The sequence below is a fragment of the Centruroides sculpturatus genome, unplaced genomic scaffold (genome assembly GCF_000671375.1).
Source record: "Centruroides sculpturatus isolate CEXI.00-Female unplaced genomic scaffold, Cexi_2.0 scaffold1703, whole genome shotgun sequence".
NCBI classification, from domain to species: Eukaryota; Metazoa; Arthropoda; class Arachnida; order Scorpiones; family Buthidae; genus Centruroides; species Centruroides sculpturatus.
Window position 1 is genome coordinate 71,861 of NW_019385901.1, and position 23,703 is coordinate 95,563.

The window sequence follows — 23,703 nt, forward strand, 5'->3', positions numbered from 1 at the left end:
TGCGGAAGACTCGGAATAACTCATCCCAGCCATCCAATCAGACAGATGACTCCCTCTTCACCTACAGGGACATCAACCACGCCATCAGCCTCATAAATATCAAAAAGGCGCCTGGGATAGACCATGTCACCGGCAGGATGGTCAAAGAAGCCTTCTCTGCCATTCCTACTACCTTCACCACACTTTACAATCGTTGCCTGGCCTTGGGGTACTTCCCCAGAGACTGGAAAATAGCTTCCATTAAATTTATTAATAAGCGTCCTAATGACGCTCCGCACTATGCCAAAGACTACAGGCCAATAAGCCTGTTGCCAATCATGGGTAAGGTACTGGATAGGCTTCTCATTACCAGGATTCTCAACTTCCTGAGGAGGAAAAAATGCCCTCAGCCCCCACCAACACGGCTTTACACCAGGGAAATCAACGATTACAGCCTTATCTACAATTACTGATCACATCAAACGTGCCAAAGAGAACGGCAAGCACACCGCTACTTGTTTCCATCGACTTCCGTGGTGCGTTCGATAACCTCTGGTGGCCGGCTATTCTTCGGCAACTCCAAATTCATCACTGCCCAAGGAACCTCTTCTGCCTCATAAGGAGTTTCGTCAGTGAAAAGAAAGCAGGGTTCTTTAGCAATAACATCAGCTACATCCATGAGGTTACAAAGGGTTGCCCACAAGGTTCTATTGCCGGGCCCGGCCTTTGGACAATTGTCCACAGTGATCTCCTCGCAAGCATAAACAACAACAACACAATTAATAACTACTTATTAATAACTACTTCTTACAAGGCTATGCTGATGACACTGTGGCTGTGATCTCGGACAAAAACAGCGATAGACTCCCAATCCTGATGAATGACCTGCTAGCCAAGATCTCGAACTGGAGTTCGAGCAGTAAGCTTCCTATTAACTACTCGAAGTGCTCATTCATCATCTTTTCAAAGAATACCCCACTTCAAAAGACCCCTCGCATCGAAATTGACAGTGTACGCATCTCCCGGGTAAAAGAACTAACTTACCTAGGCGTGAAACTTGATCAACAGCTCCAGAGGACCAGCCATGTGGATATGGTGGTTGCCAAAGCAACAAAGGCATCGAACGCACTCATCAGCATTGCCCGTAATACCTGGGGCATAGGCTATAATGCAGCCAAGAATATCTACTTAGGTGCTATAGAACCTATCCTTCTTTACGCATCCCCCATCTGGGCTGATGCCACCTCCAAAGTTTACATACAACGCAAACTCCTCAAAGCCCAAAGAGTGGCTGCTCTCCGTATTTGTAGAGCCTACCGGACTGCTCCCACTGCTGCCCTGCTGGTGATTACTGGAATCACCCCAGTTCACATCAAGGCCAGAATGATTCACAGAAACTGGAATGCCAACAACCTCTTCAGTAACTGCCACCCTCTCAACAATGATAAAAACAAAAGTATTCTTTCTGACCTCCCTACCCACCTGAAAGAAGACATTCTTTCTTCTGGTATTGAACTGAAAGACATTCAACTTAATATTCTCCAAGACTACCCGTTCATAAACAGTGACTCCCAGTCATCCAATGAATCCGACTTCTCCATCTACACAGACGGAAGCAAGGACGACATCAACGTGGGGGCGGCTTTTGTTCTATATGACCACCATAACGGTAACATCCATCGGTCAGCCTACAAACTAGGGCCCCATTGCTCGGTTCCACAAGCCGAGATTCTTGCCATTGTCAAAGCCCTTGATCATGTTTACGCAGACTGGTTTCCTCCAAATAAAACCATCGCCATCTACTCTGACAGCATCACGGCGATCCATTCTATCACGAACCTTAAGCAAAGAGGTGCCAACGTTCTGCATATCCACCATTTGCTCTCCATCAATAAGCACAAGCACAAGCACAACATTTCCTTCAACTGGGTGCGAGGGCACTCTGGGGTCGCTGGGAACGAGGCCGCCGACCATCTGGCTAAGACTGCTGCTACCTCTTCGCTCCCTTCCACCTACAACAGAATCCCACTCTCGAAAATCAAACAATGGAGCCGTCAACTTGCCCTTCAAGAATGGCAAAATGAATGGGACGGCGGGGACACCGGTCGGGTGACCCACAACTACATCCCCAATATCTCACATCGTCTAGAGTGGAAGCACCTCACGCCTTCCTTTATCATGACCCAGTTACTTACGGGTCATGGCAACTTCAACGCATACCTAAATCGTTTCCGCCTAAGGGAATCTGGTGTCTGTCACTGCGACGATACTGCAATACAAGACAGTAATCATTATCTCTTGGACTGCAGCCTCTTCGATCACCAAAGAAACAATCTCATCGGATGTGTTCTGTATGCAGGCTTCAACTGGCCTTGTTCTCCTGATACTCTGCTTGAAAACAAGGATATCTACAATAGCCTCAAAAAGTTTCTCACATCAACGGCAGCGCTCTGCCCTCGGCGCAACCCTCACACAACCGACAACGACGAACCATCGCATCGCATTGATCTACGCCACATCAGGTTTCCTCCCGTCTTCAAATATGTGCACCAGCAGTTCAGGACTCTTTGCTCTGTTTGAGCGGACTTAACCCAACCAACTCCTCACCCTGCTGTCTGTGGAATTTTCCTCTCAGTATACGGCATCATTTGTATTATTGTCACCGCGTGCTCTTATTGAGGTCTATGCTCTCTTCGTCTCCTCAACCCTTTTCTGTACAACTCTTAATGTCGGTTTATATATATATTCTGTTCATACTTTGCTACATAAGGATATCATTGTCGCGCCAACATTTTTGTAAATTTCTACTTTGTGTTGTTTTACCGTTACACTGTTTAATGTATCTATCTTGTACTTTGTTTATTTCTAAATAAATGCGATCAGGCGCCATGAGCTCCCACCTTTTCCTGCCCCAATATCATCCCCTACACTTCGCAACTCTTCTACCTTCCGTTCTTTCCTACCTTCTTGGTTATACCTACGAGTGATACCAGAAGGCCCCCCCTCTTTCAATTTTTAACCTGTCTGTGCAACGTACCCATACTGTTTGTATTTATCCCGATGAACAATGCAAATGAATGTTAATGCATGCGCATATAAAAATCCTAAAATTGTTTGCCCATATTCATAGTTGCCCGCAGACTATATTTTACCAAAAAAGTAGTAGCAAAAGCAAAAGTAGTAGCAAAAGCAGATGTGACCAAACTTTTATCCCCTAAGGGATAAAAGTTTGGCCACATCTGCTCTAAGGGGTAGGAAATGATTCAAGTTATGGATGATTCAAGTTAGAGAACAATAGAATAGAAAATGTCGATTCTGAATAGATTTGTGTTTTTGCCTCTCTTGCATTATATAACGAACCTTTGATAGTTATTTTTTGTTTTAAGCAGCTGATGTTATGTTTCAGTAAAATGTTCAATGTACTAATGGAATCAAACAGTTTTGCATGTACTGTACATCTTGTTGAGATAAAGTGAGAGGACCTGTCTCTTTGCACTTGATCATTGTCTGAAAATTGGTGTTGGAGAGTAGATATAACTATCTGAAAATTTAATAGAAATCAGGTAATTAGGATCACTTTGGATAGAATAAATATTAAAATTCAAGTCAGGGAAGTTGAAAGTAACATAAATCAGTGTTGAAGGATCATGAAAAACTTTGTCTTGGAGAAAATTTGAATTGGAAATTCAAGTTGGAGACATTAAATTCTTATGCTGTTCCATTGAGACCTATTGAGTGATTCATTTTGTTCAAGTTAAAAAAACATATTTGAGTTGCAGATGTTAGAGTTAGGGAAGTGTTACTGTACTTTTAGCAGTGGAGAAGCAAGGTTAATACTATATGCGCATGGAGTTTTTACAAATTTAGAATGAAAATGTGTATTTTTAAATATCATTTAATCCTCAAAAATGGTTGAAAAGTTTAAATTTAGTTAGAACAGTGACTGATATTTTTCAGGAATATGAAGCTGACCTAATAAAGGATGGAAACATTCCTTTATGGATGTTTGACTATCAATTAGTCTGAAAACATTTGTCTGTTTATTAAAATTTCTTCTGGAAAAGAAGAAAAGGTTATTTTTTTATTGTTTTGATATTATTATTAGTAAAATGTGGTACCATATTTAAATATATCTATGAATTCTGCTTGTTAAGGCTACCAAGTATTTAATTTTATTTTATATTTAAAATGTAATAAGTAACACCTTCTACACTATTTCCAGTAGAAACAGTTTAATAAAACTTAATCATAGAATCTAAATAGATTCCAATTTAGTCATTTGATTTCTGAATGTTAAACCTGAATCAGGCTACTTAACATAGCCAAAAATGTTCATTTTGTTAAGTTTTATTAAATTGCTTTTGCTGGAAATAGTGTGGAAGATGTGATGCATTACACAGGTCAACAGTGGTTTTGGTGCCCAGGTATTTTGAGCTGATTTCATATGAATTTGATGTCCTGAATTCAAATATGGCATTAGTTTTTGCCTAGGAGCTCTAATTTTTAAGATATAGCATTTTAGCGAAATATACGTTTTACTATCTTAAGTTAAATCCATGGATCAAGTAAAAAAAACTAAACATGGAATTTTTATTATTATATTATGCAAATATTATTCTATACAAAGATAGAGGAAAAAGTCATCAATAAAACTAAACAGTTACACATTGAGGAAGCTTCATTTCTGTGACTTTTGTGAATGTATTTTGGAGCAATCCCTTTTTAAACTCCAGCAGTAATCTGCCATCATATGCGTATCCCATCTTCCTTGGTAGCAATCCTCCATAGTTTTAATATCCTGGTGAAATCTTTCATTTTGTTCTTCACCTTGTGAGCCGCCGGGGAGGTTGGAAAAGCCTCTCCTATATGGCCACAGGTCGGTGACCTACTTTCTTGTCAAGGATGGCGTTACGTTCAGTTACGCGTTATGCGAGTGGAGGAGAATCAGAGGGGTCGACGATAAGACGATGTACAGTCGAGTAAACGACACCATTTAAAAACAAAACAAGAGTTTATTAAACTGACTAACTAAAGAAAATTTACACAAAACTCCTTCAACATAGAAAAGAGAGAGAGTTCACAATAATATTTCATACCTCTGAGATAATATTGGATGGATACTTCTGACTTAAATTTCTGAAAGGCGGTGCGAGGTGTGGCTCAAGGTGGAGGAGGTCTGCGATGGGGAAGACTTCGATGTCCGACTTCATCGTTGTTCGTTCGATTGGCGACTCCCCCAATTGAAGAAGGAGGAGGCTTTTTATATGTTTTGCCATGAGAAAAGTCGTCATGTGACCCATTGTCTTAGCAGGTGTGAGGTTAAAGGTGGTTTTGAGCTGCAATAAATCGTCGAAGTTGGACTTTAATCGTCAACATTAAGACTTGCAGACGACTGCTATTGTTAGATGGTCGAATGTTTATGTTAAAGGAGAGAGTTGTAACTTGATACTTAATATGTTTATATAAGGGAGATAGTTGATTTCGTTTTTCTGACGATGAGGATTTTTTTCTTTTTAAAGTGATAAATTTATTCAAAAGATGTTACAGTTGTGACAATTTAGAAGAAAGAAAAACAAATTGGTTTGCTCACGGGTCGGATCTCACACCGGTGTCTCCTAAATTTTCAGGAAAACGGTCTAAGTGACTGTGTAAATAGTGCACCTTAATACTCATATTACACCCAAGGAATTTGAAACTGTTAGCATCTCGTTTACCAGTTCAACATAATTTTCAGCTTTGCATTTGCCTAGAAAATTTCTGACAACCTGCAACAAATGAAGTCCAGGCTTTTTGCTCAGCTTCATTCATCGAATTGACGAAGGCAAGATCGTTAATGAGTTATCTTATTTGTGGGCCGTCAAATATTCCTGCTTTAATTTTTTCTATACTTAACTGAGGCATAAGAATTTTAGAAAGGCTTAGGTGGGGCATAGCACAAAAAAGGTTGGGAAACACTGATCTAAACACTGCACGGCTACAAACTTACCTCAACTCTAGTTGAAGCATTGAACATCAATTCGTTACCAAATGCTTACTTCATTTGGTGGATTTACCTGGAACTAACTGGATGACAGACTAACAATGGGGAAAATATACAGGAATCAATTCTTGCATATATGATTTAGAACTGTACAAACTGGAATTAGAGCTTCACATTTCATGTAACACTGTATGTTAAAAAAGACACAGATCTAAAAAAGTAGAGCTGATAGAGAAAAACTGATTTCATATTTGGATTCAGTGACCCAAATATAGCTAAAATCAGTTCTAAAATCCTAGGCACCAAAAAAAAAATTTTTTTTTGTAGGCTTGTGTTATTCATATGTTCCAGGTCATCACATAAAGAATGTTTTCAGCTCCTTTTGAGCTGTGTTCACAAACTACTTTATACTAGATATTCTAAGAGTAATATACAGAACCAAACTTAATGTTGAGAAGGTTACAGCTTTCTTGTTAATCTCATATTTTGGACAACCAGGGTGCACTGTATTATGATGTCAGGATGTATGGTCCAATGGCATTGTGTGATGTAAAAATTAGAAAAGATTTAAACATCCTGTATCTTTTTGTTTTATTCTTTGTTTTCTACTGTGTAAGATGTACTGAGTTTGTAGTGTTAGTGAAATCTGTTCCTTATTTGCTAATTTCATGTGTTTTGTTCTTGAAAAATCATTCAAGTTACTACATACAAGGTACTTTATATATAAGTAAGTTCTTACATAAAATTTAGTGTTCAGTAATTAAGATGAATGTTAAAATACCATAACAATAACATAAGACAACAATCTTATATGATTTTTCTGATGAAATTGTTTGAATTTTACTAAGATTACTACAGTCTGTTAGAAATATTAATGTAATTTAGACCAGTGTTCTTTAATCTTTTCACACCTATGGACCGATAAAAATATCCACACGCAGTATGTGAAATATGAATAATATTTCACGTATTGTGCACAGCTGCACTGCTATGGAAAGCAGTCCAATAACTCTCATTAATGAGCATGTGCTTATGTTAATTATTACATTGTTAAAATATGAAAAGATAAAATGTTATTTACCTGACTCAGGAAATATCACAGATAATGTATCTCATAATTAAACATTGTCCTAAACATTCTCTATTTTTCTATTCTATCTTTTAAATTGACTTATACCACAACCTCAGTTTTAACCTAGTTTATCTGTATGATTCATTTGAATTCCAATTAAAGAAAGAAAGTTTATAATCAGTTTTTAGGCTAAAATGCATAATAATTAGGGCAAAAAATTTCTCATATTAAACCACATTTAAGAAATCTTATAACCTTAAGACAGAAATAAAAACCATTGTAGATATTTTATTTATTAAGATTTTCTAAAATTACAATTTTTGTTAGTATGAGATCAGTCTATGAAATTTTTCACATAACAGCAGGAAATTTCTGCAAACTGGTGCCAGTCCATGGGCCCAGGGTTGAAGAACACTGATATAGACCAATCTTTCATAATTTAAATCAAATTTTTACAATTAAATATATTATTAAAATATTTTAACAAATTCATTAATTGTATAGTGCCAGTGTTGAGAGCCAGAAGAAATTTCATATAGATTCAACGCAAGGAATAGTTTCAATAGCAGGTTCACTTGATCACGAGCTCTGTCGGAAGCATATATTAACTGTTATGGTAAATGATTATGGTACCCCTGCAAAAAGAGACTTTGCTCGAGTAATTATAAATGTATTTGATCATAATGACTACACTCCAGAATTTTTATTGCCAAGGTACGAAGCTTTTATTCTTGAAACATCAGCTTTAGGAGCAACTGTTATAGAAGTAAAAGCAATTGACAGAGATAGAGGAAAGAATGCACAGTTATCTTATTCAATTACTTCAGGTAATATTTATTTTTAAAGTTTCATTTTATTTTTACTTTGTGTACAAAAATGAAACATTAATGATAATTTGAATTTATATTATGCTTAATCACATTTACCAACTGTAGTTTTATAAGGTTGGAAATCTTGAGTTTTATTTTTATATATTAAAAGCAAAATGTTATGTCACCACCAATCAAACGGAAACTAGCACTGTACATAGAAGTGTTATAAATAGACACAACTCAACTCTGACTGCCTGCATGAAATATAACAAAATCAATCAAGACAGATAACAAGTACTTCATCCACACTTTCAGAAATACTGTGTTTCAATTGATGTGATTTGATTGTAATTTTAATTTAATTTAATTTTTAGTTTTAGTTTTAGTTTTAGTTTCAGTGTAAAGGCCAGTTTTAATTATTATTGTATTATTTTTAAGTTTAATTATCATTTTAGTTTAATTAACTGGGCACCTAGTATTAATAAATATTAAATATTAATATTATACTATATAATAATATATTAATAGATTTTTTTCATTTAATTTAACCTAAGCATATTTAAACACAAATTCTTGAATACCATTTATATTACCTAAGTGTTGATTAACACGGTTTTTATTAATTAATTTTATTTAAATTTAACTGTGGTGTATATGAAAAATGAAAATAGTCTCTTCCCTGCATGTTCATTAAAATGCAATTTAAATTACAATATCATCGATGATTCGCTATATGATGCGAGATGATCTCGGTGCCACTAACTTCTGAACTGGTAGTCCCGTCATTGATTGTCATGTTGTTGACTTTCTTTAACACAGGAACTACAGGGAGTTCATCATTGGTGGCCAGCTTTGCTGAGTGCCTTAATCAGAAACTGAGTTATCATATGGCAACTGGGGAAAATATGACATTCAAAATTTTGTTTGTAAATTAAATTGTTCAAAAAGCAAGGTGTTTGAAACTCAAAGTTTGACTGTATATATATAAAATCCACTAACCTAATTTTTAATTAAAGCCAAATGATCTACTGGATTATTGGGATATTTTAAGACTAATTTCAATAATTAAACAAATAGTAATTTGACAAGAAGTAAGCAGTTAGGCTGTCATCTTTTGATAAATTTAATAATTATAAATAAATTAATTTTTAATTTTAATTTATAATGTTATGGAAGAAAAGAATCAACTTGGAGCAGGACTTAAACCTACAACTCCTGCTTACTGTGCAGATGTGTTTCCAGTTGCACTACCTGGATTTCCATTCAATTTTGAGATCCGGATAGTGTAACTGGCAAAACATCTGTACGATAAGCAGGAACTGTAGGTTTGAGTCCTGCTGCAGGCTGTTTCTTTTCTTCCATAACATTCTAAATTAAAATTAAAAAGTTAATTAATTAAATTATTTATTATTAATTATTTATTTAATTATTAAATTTATGAAGAGATGCTGGTGTAACTGCATACCTCTAGTCAAATTGTTTTATTTAAGTATTAAAATCAGCCTTATGAAAATTAGACTGAACATCTGGTAGATTGTTTTGCTGAAACTACTTTAATAATTACTTCATTACTTATGTACACATTTTTTTTCTATTTATAGGAAACATTGGGAATTTCTTTACTATAGATTCAGTTTTTGGAATCATAAAAGTTTCTAAACAGTTAAATAGAAATAGTATGCCTGAATTCTTTCTTACCATTAGAGTGACAGATCATGGTAATCCACCCCTAAATAACAGTGTTACAGTTCACATAATTGTCACAGTAGCAAATAATGCACCACCTAAATTTGATCATCATGAATATATGACAGAGATATATGAAAATGAGAAACCTGGAACATCTGTTGCAGTATTGGTAGCTGCAAGTCAATCATCTGTTTTTTATGAAATAATATCTGGAAATATAAATGAACATTTCTCTATTAATCCAACTTCTGGTGTTATATATACAAATTTTATGCTTGATTATGAATTGAGAAAATTATATAATTTAACAATACAAGCAACAAATTTAGTAAATGGCAACAGTACTGCAATACTTCTAATTCATGTGTTGGACAGAAATGACAACCAACCAGTTTTTCATCATTCAGAATATAAAGGAAAAATTCAAGAGTCATTAAAAGCAGGAAGTATAGTTTGGACCAATGAAAGCTATCCCTTGGTTGTCTCTGCAAGTGATAATGATTCTGGCCTAAATTCCATGCTATCCTACAGAATAAATGAAAAATTTGATAATGAATATTTTAAAATTGATCACAACACTGGTAAGAATTTCTATTTATTTTTATTTAAAGATAGGAATAATAATTTTATATTAGTAATTATAAACAAATTGAACCTAAGTTATATAGAAATGACCAAGTAATCCAGCACAAATTATCATCTATACAAGTTCAAAAACATATAAATATTTTAAGCTATATTGAATAGCTATCTTCAGGTACTATGACTTTCTAAAATAGAACTAATGTTTTGAATTTAAAAAATTCAAATGCAAGTTTGGAAGGCATGTATGATGTCAAATAAAGGTAGTAAACTATCTACAACAATTCAAAAAATGCTCACCATGCATTTGCAAGTGTGTCATAGTCCCTGAAATTATTTGATGTATTTATTCTGTTGGTCCTATAAATTTCTAACTTTTCCAAAATTTTAATGTGTTTTATCTCACACTTGATGGATAAGATGTGCATTGTTGAACTGGATAGATACTAGTGCTTAGGTGGCCAAAGCCCTGTCCAATTGCCCTTTATCAATGGTGGTTTGATGTTCTTACTTTCTTGTGCTTTATGACCAGGTAGTTGTTTCAATATACTCCTTGGGTCTTTTATTGGAGTAGTATAGAGACCCGGAAGTACATTTTTATCCACAGTCTCCTTGTTATTTCTGAGATAATGTTTCTGATGCATAGTGTTAGAGGTCTTTGCTATTTTCTTGGAAGTGCTACTAAGATCATTGTAACTGGTCACTTTGTACAGAGTTTGTTCTCTTGCTTGTTGATTGTTTTCAAAGATATACTTTGTAATTAACTTTTTGGTAATTCTTGTGTTGTTACAATACACAATAACATGTATTGCTATGGTTTGGATATATTTTAACACTTGTTCTATCTTTGGTTGATGAGGATTGTGTATATGGTCTTTAATCAAAGCTCTAAAAGCCATAAACTTTTAAGAGTATGGATTGTATGATTGTGCTGGATAAACAAAGGGTTTTACCATGGGTCTTGGAATTGTGAATTTCCCATAACACACAAGTGATAAGGAACTGATACTGCAACAAACAAATTGGTTAATCAATAACTTTACTATATGAACTGTTCAAATGATTACTAAGCTTGACAGCCAAATCCCTTACTTCTTTGTTTACTAATAGTTAAGTTTGCCAAATTTCAAGTACATAACTTCTAACTGACAATACAGAAATAACTTATAGACTAAGTACACAACATGCATGAATCTATTAGGAGGGGAAATATTTGATGTGAGAGTAAAGAAAGAAGGAAGATGAAACATGAGGGGCAGACCAATATTACAGAATAGATAACACTTGTTTCACACACCATGTTTTACACCCACTTGAAACAAAATATCATTCACAGATGACATGTCTGGTTAATATCCACATCTGGTTTGTATCATCTTCATTGTTAGTCCAGTACTGTCTGATTGGGATGGATTGAATCAGTTCCTGTCTCCCCTGGAAGTTCTCAATCTTCTCTAGATCATAATCCTTTCTCCTCACACTTGTCCCTTAACCACTGACGTTAAAGGGGAAAAAAAGAGAGTCTCACTCTTGTTTTTACTTCTTTTTATATATTCCCATGGGATCTGGTCTCTTCTATGTATGTGGCTCTCCCAGGCCAACCCAGTTGTCAGTCCTCTGGATTGAAAAAAGGCCGTAAAGACAGGATGAAACAGAAAGATGGAACAATTGAATGTGCAGGGAAGGGTAAGAAAAGATGAGGTAAGAAAAGGAAAAATTTCAAGTAGTAAAGGAAAGAAGGACAAACAAGAAATATTTAGTGCATTAGCACTACAGAATACTGAGACATAGTTTCTTTTATGTTGAGTGGGATGTCTAGAAATGAAGTGTTTTAGATAGTATACTATCTTATATATTATACAGTACATCAGAGACAGGAAACAGGTTTAAAAACTAAACAAGCATTTATTTATATAACTAAGCTAGGATACATAGGTTAAATGCGATTAAATAAGTTTACTATACAAAAGGGACGCTCTAATAGCTTTACCTCTAGTCTGAGAGAGAGTTCACAAAGCTCTAAAAAGTACAAATACCTCTATGCCGATATGTCTAAAATGCGTTCGTTGAATATGTTCGTTAATGGCGATGGAAGTTCAAACAGCTGTGGTTGGTCATATGTCCTGTCGGTCCGGAGTATGGAGACAAATATGGCACATCTACCAAGTATAACTTCCGAGGGATCGCCCGGAGCTTTCGGGGACTCGAGCTTTTATACATTATTTGTGGGAAATGAGTCACCTGATCGACTTCTGTTGACACTTATGGTGCATTCCGATCAACTAACTGTCAACTTTCCCACCTTAATGTGAAAACAATCAGTGACCTCCGATATACTTCTCACCAAGAGTGGGTTTTTCCCATCGGAGTTGTTTACAAAGATTTTTCCGACATCGGCGTAAAAATCGTGGATTTCACATATTTGATATCACACATGCCTTCCAATAAACCTGCAATAGAATTTTTCAAATTCAGAATATTAGTTCTATTTTAGAACATCATAGTTCATGAAGGTGGTTACTCAATATAGCTTAAAATGTTTGTATGAACGTGTATAGATGATAATTTGTGTTGGATTTCTTTGTGATTTGTGTATAACTTATCTATACATATATCCAGTTTTTAATCATATAAATTGAACATAAACTTACTAAAATGTAAGAATTAGTGTTATATCAAAAATATTTTAATGGAGAGGTTCAAAGATGTTTCTAGTGTAATAAAAGTATTGATGCCTTTGTGTTAATCTATATGTATTTTTTTTACTAGTTGATATATTTTGTTACTTTATCTGATAATGTGAAAATACTCTGATGTTCCTTCATTAATTCAACACAGTACAGTATGAGATAAGGTTATGTTAAATTCATGTACTAGAAATCTTTTGTTGCTCTACACTTTTGTTGTAAACAAAAGAGAGAAATGCCACAATTATACCATAATTTTGTGTAATGAATGGCATGCTGGTTTATCTGGGGAGACCACAAAATCATATTTCAGTATTGCTGGTTTATCCTGGTGGGAATGTTGGCATACTGATTTGTAGTGCTATGCGATTATTGTAAATATTTTTATCCTGTTTTGTTTTTTTCTGTTGTTTTTTTTTATTGGTGTTTTGTTAGCCATGTCGGGTGCTTTTTGGTTATATCACGTGCGGTTCGTTTTCTCACATTTCACCGGTTATTGGGTCATGTGGCTACACATTGCCTATTGGCTAACCTTTAGACCATGTGACAGGAAAGATCCCCGGATGGAGTGAACTGTAAAAAGGAGCGTATGATCTGAGTGAAGATCTTTTTTTGTTCCTTGGTGCTCTTGGACGTTCGGATGGACTACAAGGGAATTCAAGTTATCATCAAGTAAAGGTAATCAAAGAAAAAAAAAATTTTTTTTCATCGGATAACCACCAAGTATCAACGATAAGGCCGAGATATTTAGAAGATATGTGTGAAGAAGATTAATAAAATTAAGAGGACTGTTAATTTCAATACAATCGGGCTTTGTCTAAGAGCACGTGGTTGATGTATATGATATTCTAAGAAATAGAAGATCAATAACTAGAAAGGTCCCTTGTTATGTGTCAGGAGGATTGAGTTACACGTGTCATTTAATCCTGTAATTAAGTCCTGATAATAGAAGATACAAATTTATAGTTGAAAATTTATATAACAAATTTGTTTATTTGTCTAAAACTTCTTTTTAGTGGTTACCAAAATAAAAGAATTCTCAATAAATTATAAATTAATAGCAAAACCTACACTCTCAACCTAGGTTTGACACAAAAATACAAATGTGGTGACACATGTCTCACGTTCTATCTAAATTAGTTTAAAACTCGCAGATTGGAAGATGTGCCATCCAACATCATCATCAATGACATCAAGAAATGTTTAAAACACCCACATATGGGCCAGCAGCCTATATGTGAGTGTTTTAAATGTGCAGTTGCACATATCCTTGTTTTCTAAAATTGATTTTGTCATCATGACATTGTGCATGTTAAATGCCTGTCATGAAGATCCAAATAAAAATTTGTTATAAAGATCAATGTAAATAGATAGCAATCTTTAACTCAACTAACATATTGCACATGACAAGCAATCAGACCGTAGATTTTACATGACAGATTTTCACCTCAAATACATGGAATTTCAATAAATTGATTTTTAACCTTCGTCCTTAAATGGAATTTCAAAATTCTGGCTTCTTCACAAATCGTCCTTGCCCAAGTTACACATACAGACAGTTCTGAAGTAACAGAGCCACTGTGAAATAATGACACTAATAAAAAAATAAAAAGCACATTACAAGACTATAGAATGAAAATAACTATTGGTTTATTCTGATATTATATAATAATAATTTTATCAGAAAAACAGTAATAAAATAAAAATATAAATGAGTTTTAACAATGTTGTAATAGGATATATATATATAAATCACTAAGCCCGATGTATTAATAATAAACCAAAAGATCGCCATAATTAGTCAGGCTATTTTTTGCTACTATTAATAATTAGATACTAAGTCATTTGATATACTAAGTAATTTGATATTAGGTGCTATCTTTTATCTAAAGATAGCACCTAACATCTACCTTTACTACCAAATTACTTAGTACCTAATTATTAATAATAGCAAAAATAACTCAATTGTTTACAGTGATTGGTTCATATAAAATATAACAGTCCCAAAATGACAGAACCACTGAGCCACGTTAATATTTAAATAATTAGTGACTTTATTAATTATTCATAAGGAATATATCCACCTTGTTTATTAATTACTTTGTAAACTTTATCTAGCATTGTTTTAATAAAATTTTTCCTCTTTTCATCTGCAATTTTGTGCCAAGCATCAGTTATTGCCATTTTTAATGATTCCACTGATGTATATTGCTTTTCACTCCTATATACTTTCCTTTCTAAAATTCCAAACATGTTTTCCGTAGGATTAAGATCAGGAGGATGTGGGGGCCAGTTGCATACCATTTGCCAGAATCCAGTCCCAAGTTAATTTTGTATTATAAATGGGTGCATTGTCTTGTTGAAATTGAAAAAAATGTCCTTCCAATTTTTTCTGCAAATAGTATTATGTGCACATCTAGTACTTGCTGGTGTCCTACATCATTAATATGACCAGAGATAAAATCTGGATTTGTCATATCACCTCATCCAAATGCACACCATAACATAACACTTACAGCACCTTGCAGCAGTTTTGAGTAAATTAAAAAGAACACTCACATATAGGCTGCTGGCCCATATGTGGGTGTTTTAAACATTTCTTGATGTCATTGATAATGATGTTGGATGGCACATCTTCCAATCTGCGAGTTTTAAACTAATTTAGATAGAACGTGAGACATGTGTCACCACATTTGTATTTTTGTGTCAAACCTAGGTTGAGAGTGCAGGTTTTACTATTAATTTATAATTTATTGAGAATTCTTTTATTTTGGTAACCACTGAAAAGAAGTTTTAGACAAATAAACAAATTTGTTATGTAAATTTTCGACTATAAATTAGTATCTTCTATTATCAGGACTTATTATACTGACTTTACAGATAATGCTACAAAGTTTAACAGAAAACAATTTTTATTTTATTCCATAACAGAAAACCATAGTTGAAAATTTACATTTTAGTAAGAAAAAAGGACATTGAGGCATTTTAATTAAATTTGTTATGTCCTTATAATCTGATGTTCACAGAGGTCAAGAACCACTCATAAGATAATTTTAATTTGTGGATCTTTTATTTATATGCATTTCAGATCAGTCGGTACAAATCCTTCCACAATGTAAGTGTATTTTATGACAGAGTTCTTCTCCCAGTATTTTACATCAATCAGTGTGTATTGAGGAGGGATTAGTACAAACTTCGATAAAAAATGCATATACAGTAAATAAAAGACCCATGAATTAAAATAGTCTTCTGAGAGATTTTTGACCTCTGGTGAACATTGGATTAGAAGGACATAAGAAATTTGTTTATTTGTAATGGGCTAATGTGTACAATTGTTTATTTGTCTATAATAGTTTTTTAATAGTTACCAAAATAATTGATTATATCCAGCAAATATTGATGATTTTAGCTTTATATTGAAAATTCTTTTGATGATAATTTTTTTTTTTGTTTTTACCATTTGTAGTGGCCAAATAATTGTAACCTAGTGCTCCATCTGAAAATCCAGATGGAGCTATTAAAACATGTGCAGTCTGTCCGCCATATTCTTTTTCTCTCTCTCTCTCTCTCGGCTACACTACTCACGACAAGTGAATGTTCTGTACTGGTGCATGCTTGTAACTGATCGAACTTTACTCAATAAGTATAAAGCAAAATGTTATACATGATTGTAAATAAATTTTCATGGTGAGATATAAAGCTTCAGTTATTTTATAAATTAACGAACACTCAAGTTAAGTCGTGCATCAACCACCACACCATTCATCAGCATATGTGATATTCTACACGGAATTAATGAGTTTCAATATATTTAAATTTAGTTTTTTTCAGTTTTTTTCTATCTGTACTATGAAAAACCTGAAGATGGTTGTCAAAGACAATTGAATATATTTGTTTTAGTAATTGTTACTTTTATAGTGGATTACTGGTTTTTTGTGCTTGTTTATACATGAAAGTAAGTTAACAAAAAAGCATGATGTATGACATCTTAAATATATGACTACTGGTGAAATTACCCTATAATTGGTCATATGAAAGTAGAGTACACAAAAGTATTTTTGAGTAGTTCCTTTCCAAATTTTTAAATATCCAACCAATGTTTATCTAACTTGGAAACTATTGAGAGAAGGTGCAAAGAAATTTTCTAATATTAATTATTTTACTGGGATTTTGATTATAAATGTATTCTCTTGCATCTTTTTAATTAGTAAACCAAATGATTTTGGTATAGATATTCTATTTCGAATTTCAATTGTCTAGAACCACAGCAACCCAGTAACTATGTTAGCATTCGACATATTTTTTATTCTAAAAATGTTTTTTTGATTTTTTAAAATGTAATACAGAACTTTTTTTAGATATAATATTGAAGAGAAATCACTAAGACAATGTGATTCGAAATTCATTTATACTAGAGGGAGAATGAAAAATGTGTCAAATGCTAGCATAGTTACTGGGTTACTGTGGTTCTAGACAATTGAAATTCGAAATAGAATATCTGTATCTGCTCGAAATCATTTGGTTTATGAATTAAGAAAGAATATTTATTTTTTCTTTTGTATAGAATATTCTGGACATAAAATATTTACAGATTTCTTTTTTAATTTTTATTGAGACAGAGCATTAATGAAGCCTCTTTAATGTTGGTTATAGTATTGAGTTTGTTCTCAAAATTTGATTGAACTGTCATTTTGCATAATATGAGATGAGGAAATTAAAAACATTAAAAATTGGGGTCCATGACATTTTTGATATACAAGGTTACTAACGTAAGCATGCACATTTTTTAAAATTCTTTTTATGCTAGTGATGTTAATGCCACAGTAGATTGCCCTCAAACAATGTTATTGATTTTCTAGTGCTTTGACTCAATTTGTAATTTGTGTTCAGGCAGAAAATGAATTGTGGCTAGTAATTTAATTTTTTTAATTAAAAAAAGAAAAATTAAATTATGAGGGCAATCCAGAAAGTAACTTATGTTTTAGAAGTAAAAAATACCCAAGTAAAAGGAAACATTTATTATTATATACGTTCGAAAGTCATATTCTTAAACTATTTTCCAACGTAGTTGCCATTCAAATTGAGGCACTTAACAGTGCACCAATTTATTAATTCCATTGTCACAGAATTTTGCTGCCTGAGACATTCATGCCTACCTGCAGTTCTGTGTCATCGTTGAAGCGCTGTTTTGCAAGCCACAACTTTGTGTGGAAACAAATGGTAGTCACTTAGCGCAAGATCTGGTGGATGATCAAAGAACTCCAAGACCATCCAAAACCATCCAAGAACTGTCAAGTGTGATTAGCCATGTGTGGGCAGGCATTGTTATGAAAAAACGAAATCGTGGAACTCAATTTACTTCAACATTTGTTTTGAATTACTCTTTTTAACTTTTTTAATTTTTCACAATATCTCAGAGTTTATTGTTGAACCATGTTCGAGAAAATCCACCAGAAGCATGCCCTCTTGTCCCAAAAATGGTCGCCATGATGTTTCTTGCTGATGTTTGCAAACATTTCCTTGGTTTTGTGGGAGAACTTGTGTGTCCCCACTCCATAGACTGATTTTTGTCTCACAGTTCAAGTGTTTTATCCAAGTCCCATCCCCAGTTATGACATGATCAAGAAGTGAGTCACCATCTTTGTGGTAAGCTTCTGGAAATGTCAATGATGCTGCCATGTGCTGTTTTTTGTGGTCATCTGACAAGATTTTCAGTATTCATCTGGCACAAAAGTTATAGTAGCCTAGCTTGTGCATTACCACCTCATGCAAGAAAATATGTGAAATTTGTGGAAAGTCAAACGAGAACTCTGTAATTGTGAAGTTGCGATTTTCACAAATCTTTCTATTGATTTTTGTCACCAGTTCATCAGTCAAAATGCTCAGTCAGTCACTTCGCTGTTCATAATGAACATTAGTGCAGCCATTTTTAAACATAATGCACCACTGCCTCATTCTGTCTTCACTCATTATGTTGTTTTCATACACCTCACAAAGTTGCCGATGAATTTCAATTGGTTTATGGTTTTTTGCCAACAAAAACTTAATCACTGACTGCACTTTACAATTCAATTGCAGCAACATTTTAAAAATTCACAGTGGACAAAGCAGAAGCAACACAAGCCACAAGCTAACACAGCTGAATGTGAAATGAGCAAGGGGACACGCTGACACCAAAATGATGGCTTTAGCCCAATCCCACGCCCCTAGCGGCCAAAACATAAGTTACTTTCTGGATTGCCCACGTATGAAAGAAACAGTAAATGTTTCTACTTATCTTGCTTCAGATAATATTAATACAATTATTATTAATTTTTTTGATTATTATTACAAATGTATATTATGTTTTTGATTTGTTATAGTTATATTTTATATATTGTTTATTTCAAAAATAGATTATATTAAGAGTGGAAGTGTATTGATGATAAAAAATTATTTTTATAGGTGCTATTAGAACCAAACTTCCTTTAGATTATGAGGAAATAAATGAATTTATTTTTACCGTCCAAGTAGTTGACCATGGTTGGCCTCAATTAAGTGCCGAAGTGCCTGCCATTGTTCATGTTTCAGTAATCAATATTAATGACCGTCCACCAGTTTTTGAAAAATCCATATATTCAACTGTTTTGTTATTGCCTACGTATGAAGGTGTTTTGATAAAATCCGTCCATGCATTTGATCCCGATTCTGATATCATAAAGTACTCTATTATATCAGGTAACTGGGGTCAGAAATTTTCAATTAATGAAATCTCAGGAGATATTTATGTAAAAAATTATGTTGGATTAAATAAAGAATATAATCTAGTTATTTCAGCTAATGATGGTAAATTTGAAGCAAAGTCCAAAGTTATTATTATTGTTGAAGATATTCAACCAAGTTCCAAACACTTCAGTCAAGAAATATATAGAGTATCAGTTTTAGAAAATGTAACTGACAGTCATGTTTTAACTGCTGTGAATATAATTGGTACTCAGTTAGATGAACATGTATTTTTTAAAATTTTGAATCCTACAGATAAGTTTGACATTGGAAAAACATCAGGAGTTATACGAACTACGGGACTTTCTCTTGATAGAGAAACATGCAATAGTTATCCACTTGTAATTGAAGCCAGAAGTAAACATTCAGAAGAAATGTGGGTTGCTCACACAATTGTTAACATCACTATACTTGATGTAAATGATAATAAGCCAATATTTATAAATACTCCTTATTATGCTACAGTGCAGTTAGAAGCATTACCTGGAAACTTAATATTAAAGGTAAAAAATTTTAAAAAATATTTAAAATAGTTTTTGAAATAAATTAATTTTGAAATATATTGAAAATAATTTTTATATAATATACAATACAGTTATACGTTGCTTTAGAGTGCTTTGCTAATATGGCACTATTAAATTCATGTTTATTACTTTTGGTTCTTGCCTTGCCCTCACTCAAGGCAATATTCAGGGGGTTTTATATTTATCATTTTTACTTTTGCATCATCTTTAGGACTGGTAATATTTTACTTGCAATACATGATAGTGTAAATATGTTCTTAGATTTTTAAATGCTTTGGCAATTTGAAAAAAGAAAGGCTGAAAAAAGAAGGCTGTGACTTGCTTTACTGCAATTCATACTATTGCATTAAAGTCCAGTGGCATGGAACCAAGCTTACTGTATTGGACCCTGTACATATTTTCTATTAAAATTTAGAATGATTGCAAAGTAAATTTAAAATTGTTTTTATTTTAATGTACTGAAAGATGGATTAAGCATTGATGATATCAAAAATCTTCCACTTTCTTTTGCTCGCTCCCATTTTAGAATTTCACAAAAGTAACATTTGATAACATTTTTAAGTTCAACAGAACAAACCTATTTCAAGGAGATTCTAGCAGAATCGGATAACTTAATGCTGGATTAATAATATGTAACTGGATTAATAATATGTAAACCCATGTAACTTTATTATTTGATTTTCAAAATGATATTCGGACTTCTGTTAATCTTTCAAATTTAAAATTTTTAATTACATTTTAACTTTTATTACACTGAATATCTTATTGTTTATATTTTCTTTCATTTATCATAATTATATTACAATTGATAAAGATTGAAGTCCAATTCTAAGTACCAAAACTGTGGGCCCAACATTGGTGAAGCCAGGAAGCAGCAACTAGTAGATTATTGCCAGTTATTAATGTTAAAATTGAGATTGAATTTTTTGTAAATTGTGTTTAATAATTTAAATGTAAGTTTTTGGTATTCAAAACTGTTTTTCAGCCGTAGAAACATTCATTTTATGACTGCAATTGTTTTCAACATTTACAACTTTATGGCTCTAACCCTGTTTTTAAACTTTTTTCATTTTATTACTATTATAATTAGGTGTTTGAAATTAAACCCATTGTATTATTCCAAAATGTAAATTGTTCAAATAATTTTTCTAGCATTTGATTAAAGTTTGTTTGCTAGAAAAAGTGTTTTTTTTTATCTCTCCTGAAAAGTTTGTTTTTTGGCATTTACAACATTATGGTATTGCACATTTCATTTAGATCTTGAAGAACTTGCTGAATATATCTTGGTTTGCTACTTTCTCCTTATCCCTTTTTCATGTTAGGGAGTAGTCTCCAAAGCAGTGTTCCAAAGAGAGCAAACAAAGACAAAAAATTTGTTCTGTGCAAAAACCAAGATTTTATAGCAAGAGCCAACAAATTTCTGAAGCAATCCAAATCTATTACACTACAGCAGGACCCAACGGATATCATACTAAGAAAGACACGTAAGATTATAGCTCTTCCAGGAATTGTTGCTTCCTTAGTAGGTCCTCTCAATCCACCAACGAATGTTGCTTGCCCTAGATTATTTTTTGAGGCAAAAACCCATAAATTTGACTGGCCATTAAGACCTTTAGTCAATAAACACATCCACCGCACATACCATTTAGAATCTGTGATAGCTAAACAAATTACAGCTTTATTACCTCCTTCCACATTTGTAACCACATCCTCCATGGAAGCTAAAGCATTCATTTTTAATAAACTAAAAGACCTCCCCACTAATTCGTACAACTTGTACAAAGTTGATGTCAAGTCCTTGTATTCATTGGTACCATATTGCGAGGCCATCATGCTTTCAAATGCACTGCTGCTCAATTCGGGCTACCCAACATCAAACATAATACATTTATGTGAAGCCCTCTTTTTCATAACTGAAAACAATTATTTTCAATTTAAAGGCACAATATATAAACAAACACAGGGAGTGCCATGGGTTCCCCTCTATCACCTATGTTGGCAGAGCTCATTATGTGCAACGTTGAACATCATATTTTCAATGCCCCTTGATCATCCAATACCCGATTATGTATTTATGGTATGTTGATGACATACTATGCATGTGGGAAGGCTCTACTGAACATCTAAAACAATTTATTCAAGCGTTAGCCTCTATGTATCCTTCTATCAACTTCACGATAGAGGAGAACAAAATGCCAAAATCTCTTTCTTAGATCTAGAAATCCATACATCTCCTGAACTCCTATTCTCTGTACATTATAAAAACAATAATGCATCACAAATACCAACAACAGCCTTACAACCCAAAAACTACATGAACTCTGCCATAATTTCCTTCATTAGGAGAGCTTACCTCCTACCTTCCAACCAAGCACTAGTAGAGGAGAATTGTAACTCATTAGCAGTGCTATGCAAAAAGCTGTTTATTCTTATTTCTCAAAAGACACTGTGGCCAGGTTGGCCTTTTACAAGCATCTTACTGTAAATCAACAAAAAAAAAATCTTGATCTAAATTCCATTTTCTCTAAAATTATGTTAAAAATAAGCTTTTTTCACAGTCTTTTCACAACAAAAAAAGGAGCTAAAAATAGCCCATCCCCTGATTCCATTTTTAGGCCCCATTTCTCTAAAAATAGTACATCTTTTTAGAATGAATGGTTTTATATTATCATTAACCACACAACCAACGTTATGAAGACTATTATGTAACGATAGGGATAGTTTTAAATTGAATGAAAAATCTGGGGTCTATCAAATTCCACTAAAACATGATTTATCAGGAGAAGAAACCAGCTACATAGGGGCCATGGCCAGAAAGTTAATTTCTTGCATCCTAGAACATCAGGATTATATCAGAAACAACAGACCGTCAACCAAATTAGATAAAAAAGTGCTTGAGCAAGATTATCACCCACCCTGGGCCCAAACAAAATTACTAAAAGGGTGTAACAATTGGCACGAATTATTTATTTGGGAGAACCAACCTTTACATCTTGGCCTTAACACCATGCAACACTACTGCTATTGAAATCCCACAAATATGGATAACATTATGTAAGCAAACTAGTCAACATCTCTGATACATTATTATTGTTCACTATACATTTTTGGGATATTACAATACTCATATGGCTGCTCAAAAGTTTTTGAATTTTATTCTATTTCAAATTCAAATTGATATTCTATCCACGTGCTTCATTTAAATCCATAAGCTGTTTGATGGTTCCAAACTTGGAAACAGTTGTATTCAATTTTTCACCTGATAATGATAGCTTTGTGCTATTCGAAAGTGCTTGTGAACTCTTTTATTTGCCAAAGGTCATCATTCATAACTCCACAACATGCTAGTGAAATTACGTTACAACATTCTGTTGTGGTGGGAAGGTGTGACACCAAATTATCCAAGATGGTGTTACAGCATCACCACACCCTGCTTTGGGATTGTACTTTTTTACGTAGGCTTTACTTAGGCTTTACTTAGGTGGTGAAAGGAGTCTGGTGCTCATTTGGGAGTCCCTTTTCACCATGTTATCGTCCCGAAGTAACTTCACTACCCTCGAATTACCTGGAATTTGGAAACAACGCGTGGCGGGGTCTGCTAGTAGCAGACCCCGTA

At 33.6% G+C, this 23,703-nt stretch overlaps 2 protein-coding genes across 2 annotated transcripts in view; both read left to right on the plus strand.

Annotated features, from left to right (window-relative positions):
- The first annotated feature begins 1,071 nt into the window (after positions 1-1,071).
- On the plus strand, positions 1,072-2,559 carry LOC111612491. The gene has a single exon (XM_023353715.1). The coding sequence runs from the start codon at positions 1,072-1,074 to the stop codon at positions 2,557-2,559; it is 1,488 nt and encodes a 495-aa protein (XP_023209483.1).
- Positions 2,560-7,527: 4,968 nt separating this feature from the next.
- The window catches only part of LOC111612487 (protocadherin Fat 1-like), a gene marked incomplete at its 5' end in the record, with an annotated part of 59,043 nt that continues 42,867 nt past the window's right edge, over positions 7,528-23,703 (plus strand). The window contains 3 exons of the mRNA XM_023353709.1: positions 7,528-7,858; positions 9,445-10,113; positions 19,246-20,066. Coding sequence (XP_023209477.1) covers positions 7,528-7,858; positions 9,445-10,113; positions 19,246-20,066 — 1,821 coding nt within the window. The remainder of the gene's footprint in view (positions 7,859-9,444; positions 10,114-19,245; positions 20,067-23,703) is intronic.

Excerpts from the sequence above, each read along its gene's own strand:
- LOC111612491 (XM_023353715.1), top strand. The coding sequence starts at position 1,072 with ATGGTGGTTGCCAAAGCAACAAAGGCATCGAACGCACTCATCAGCATT.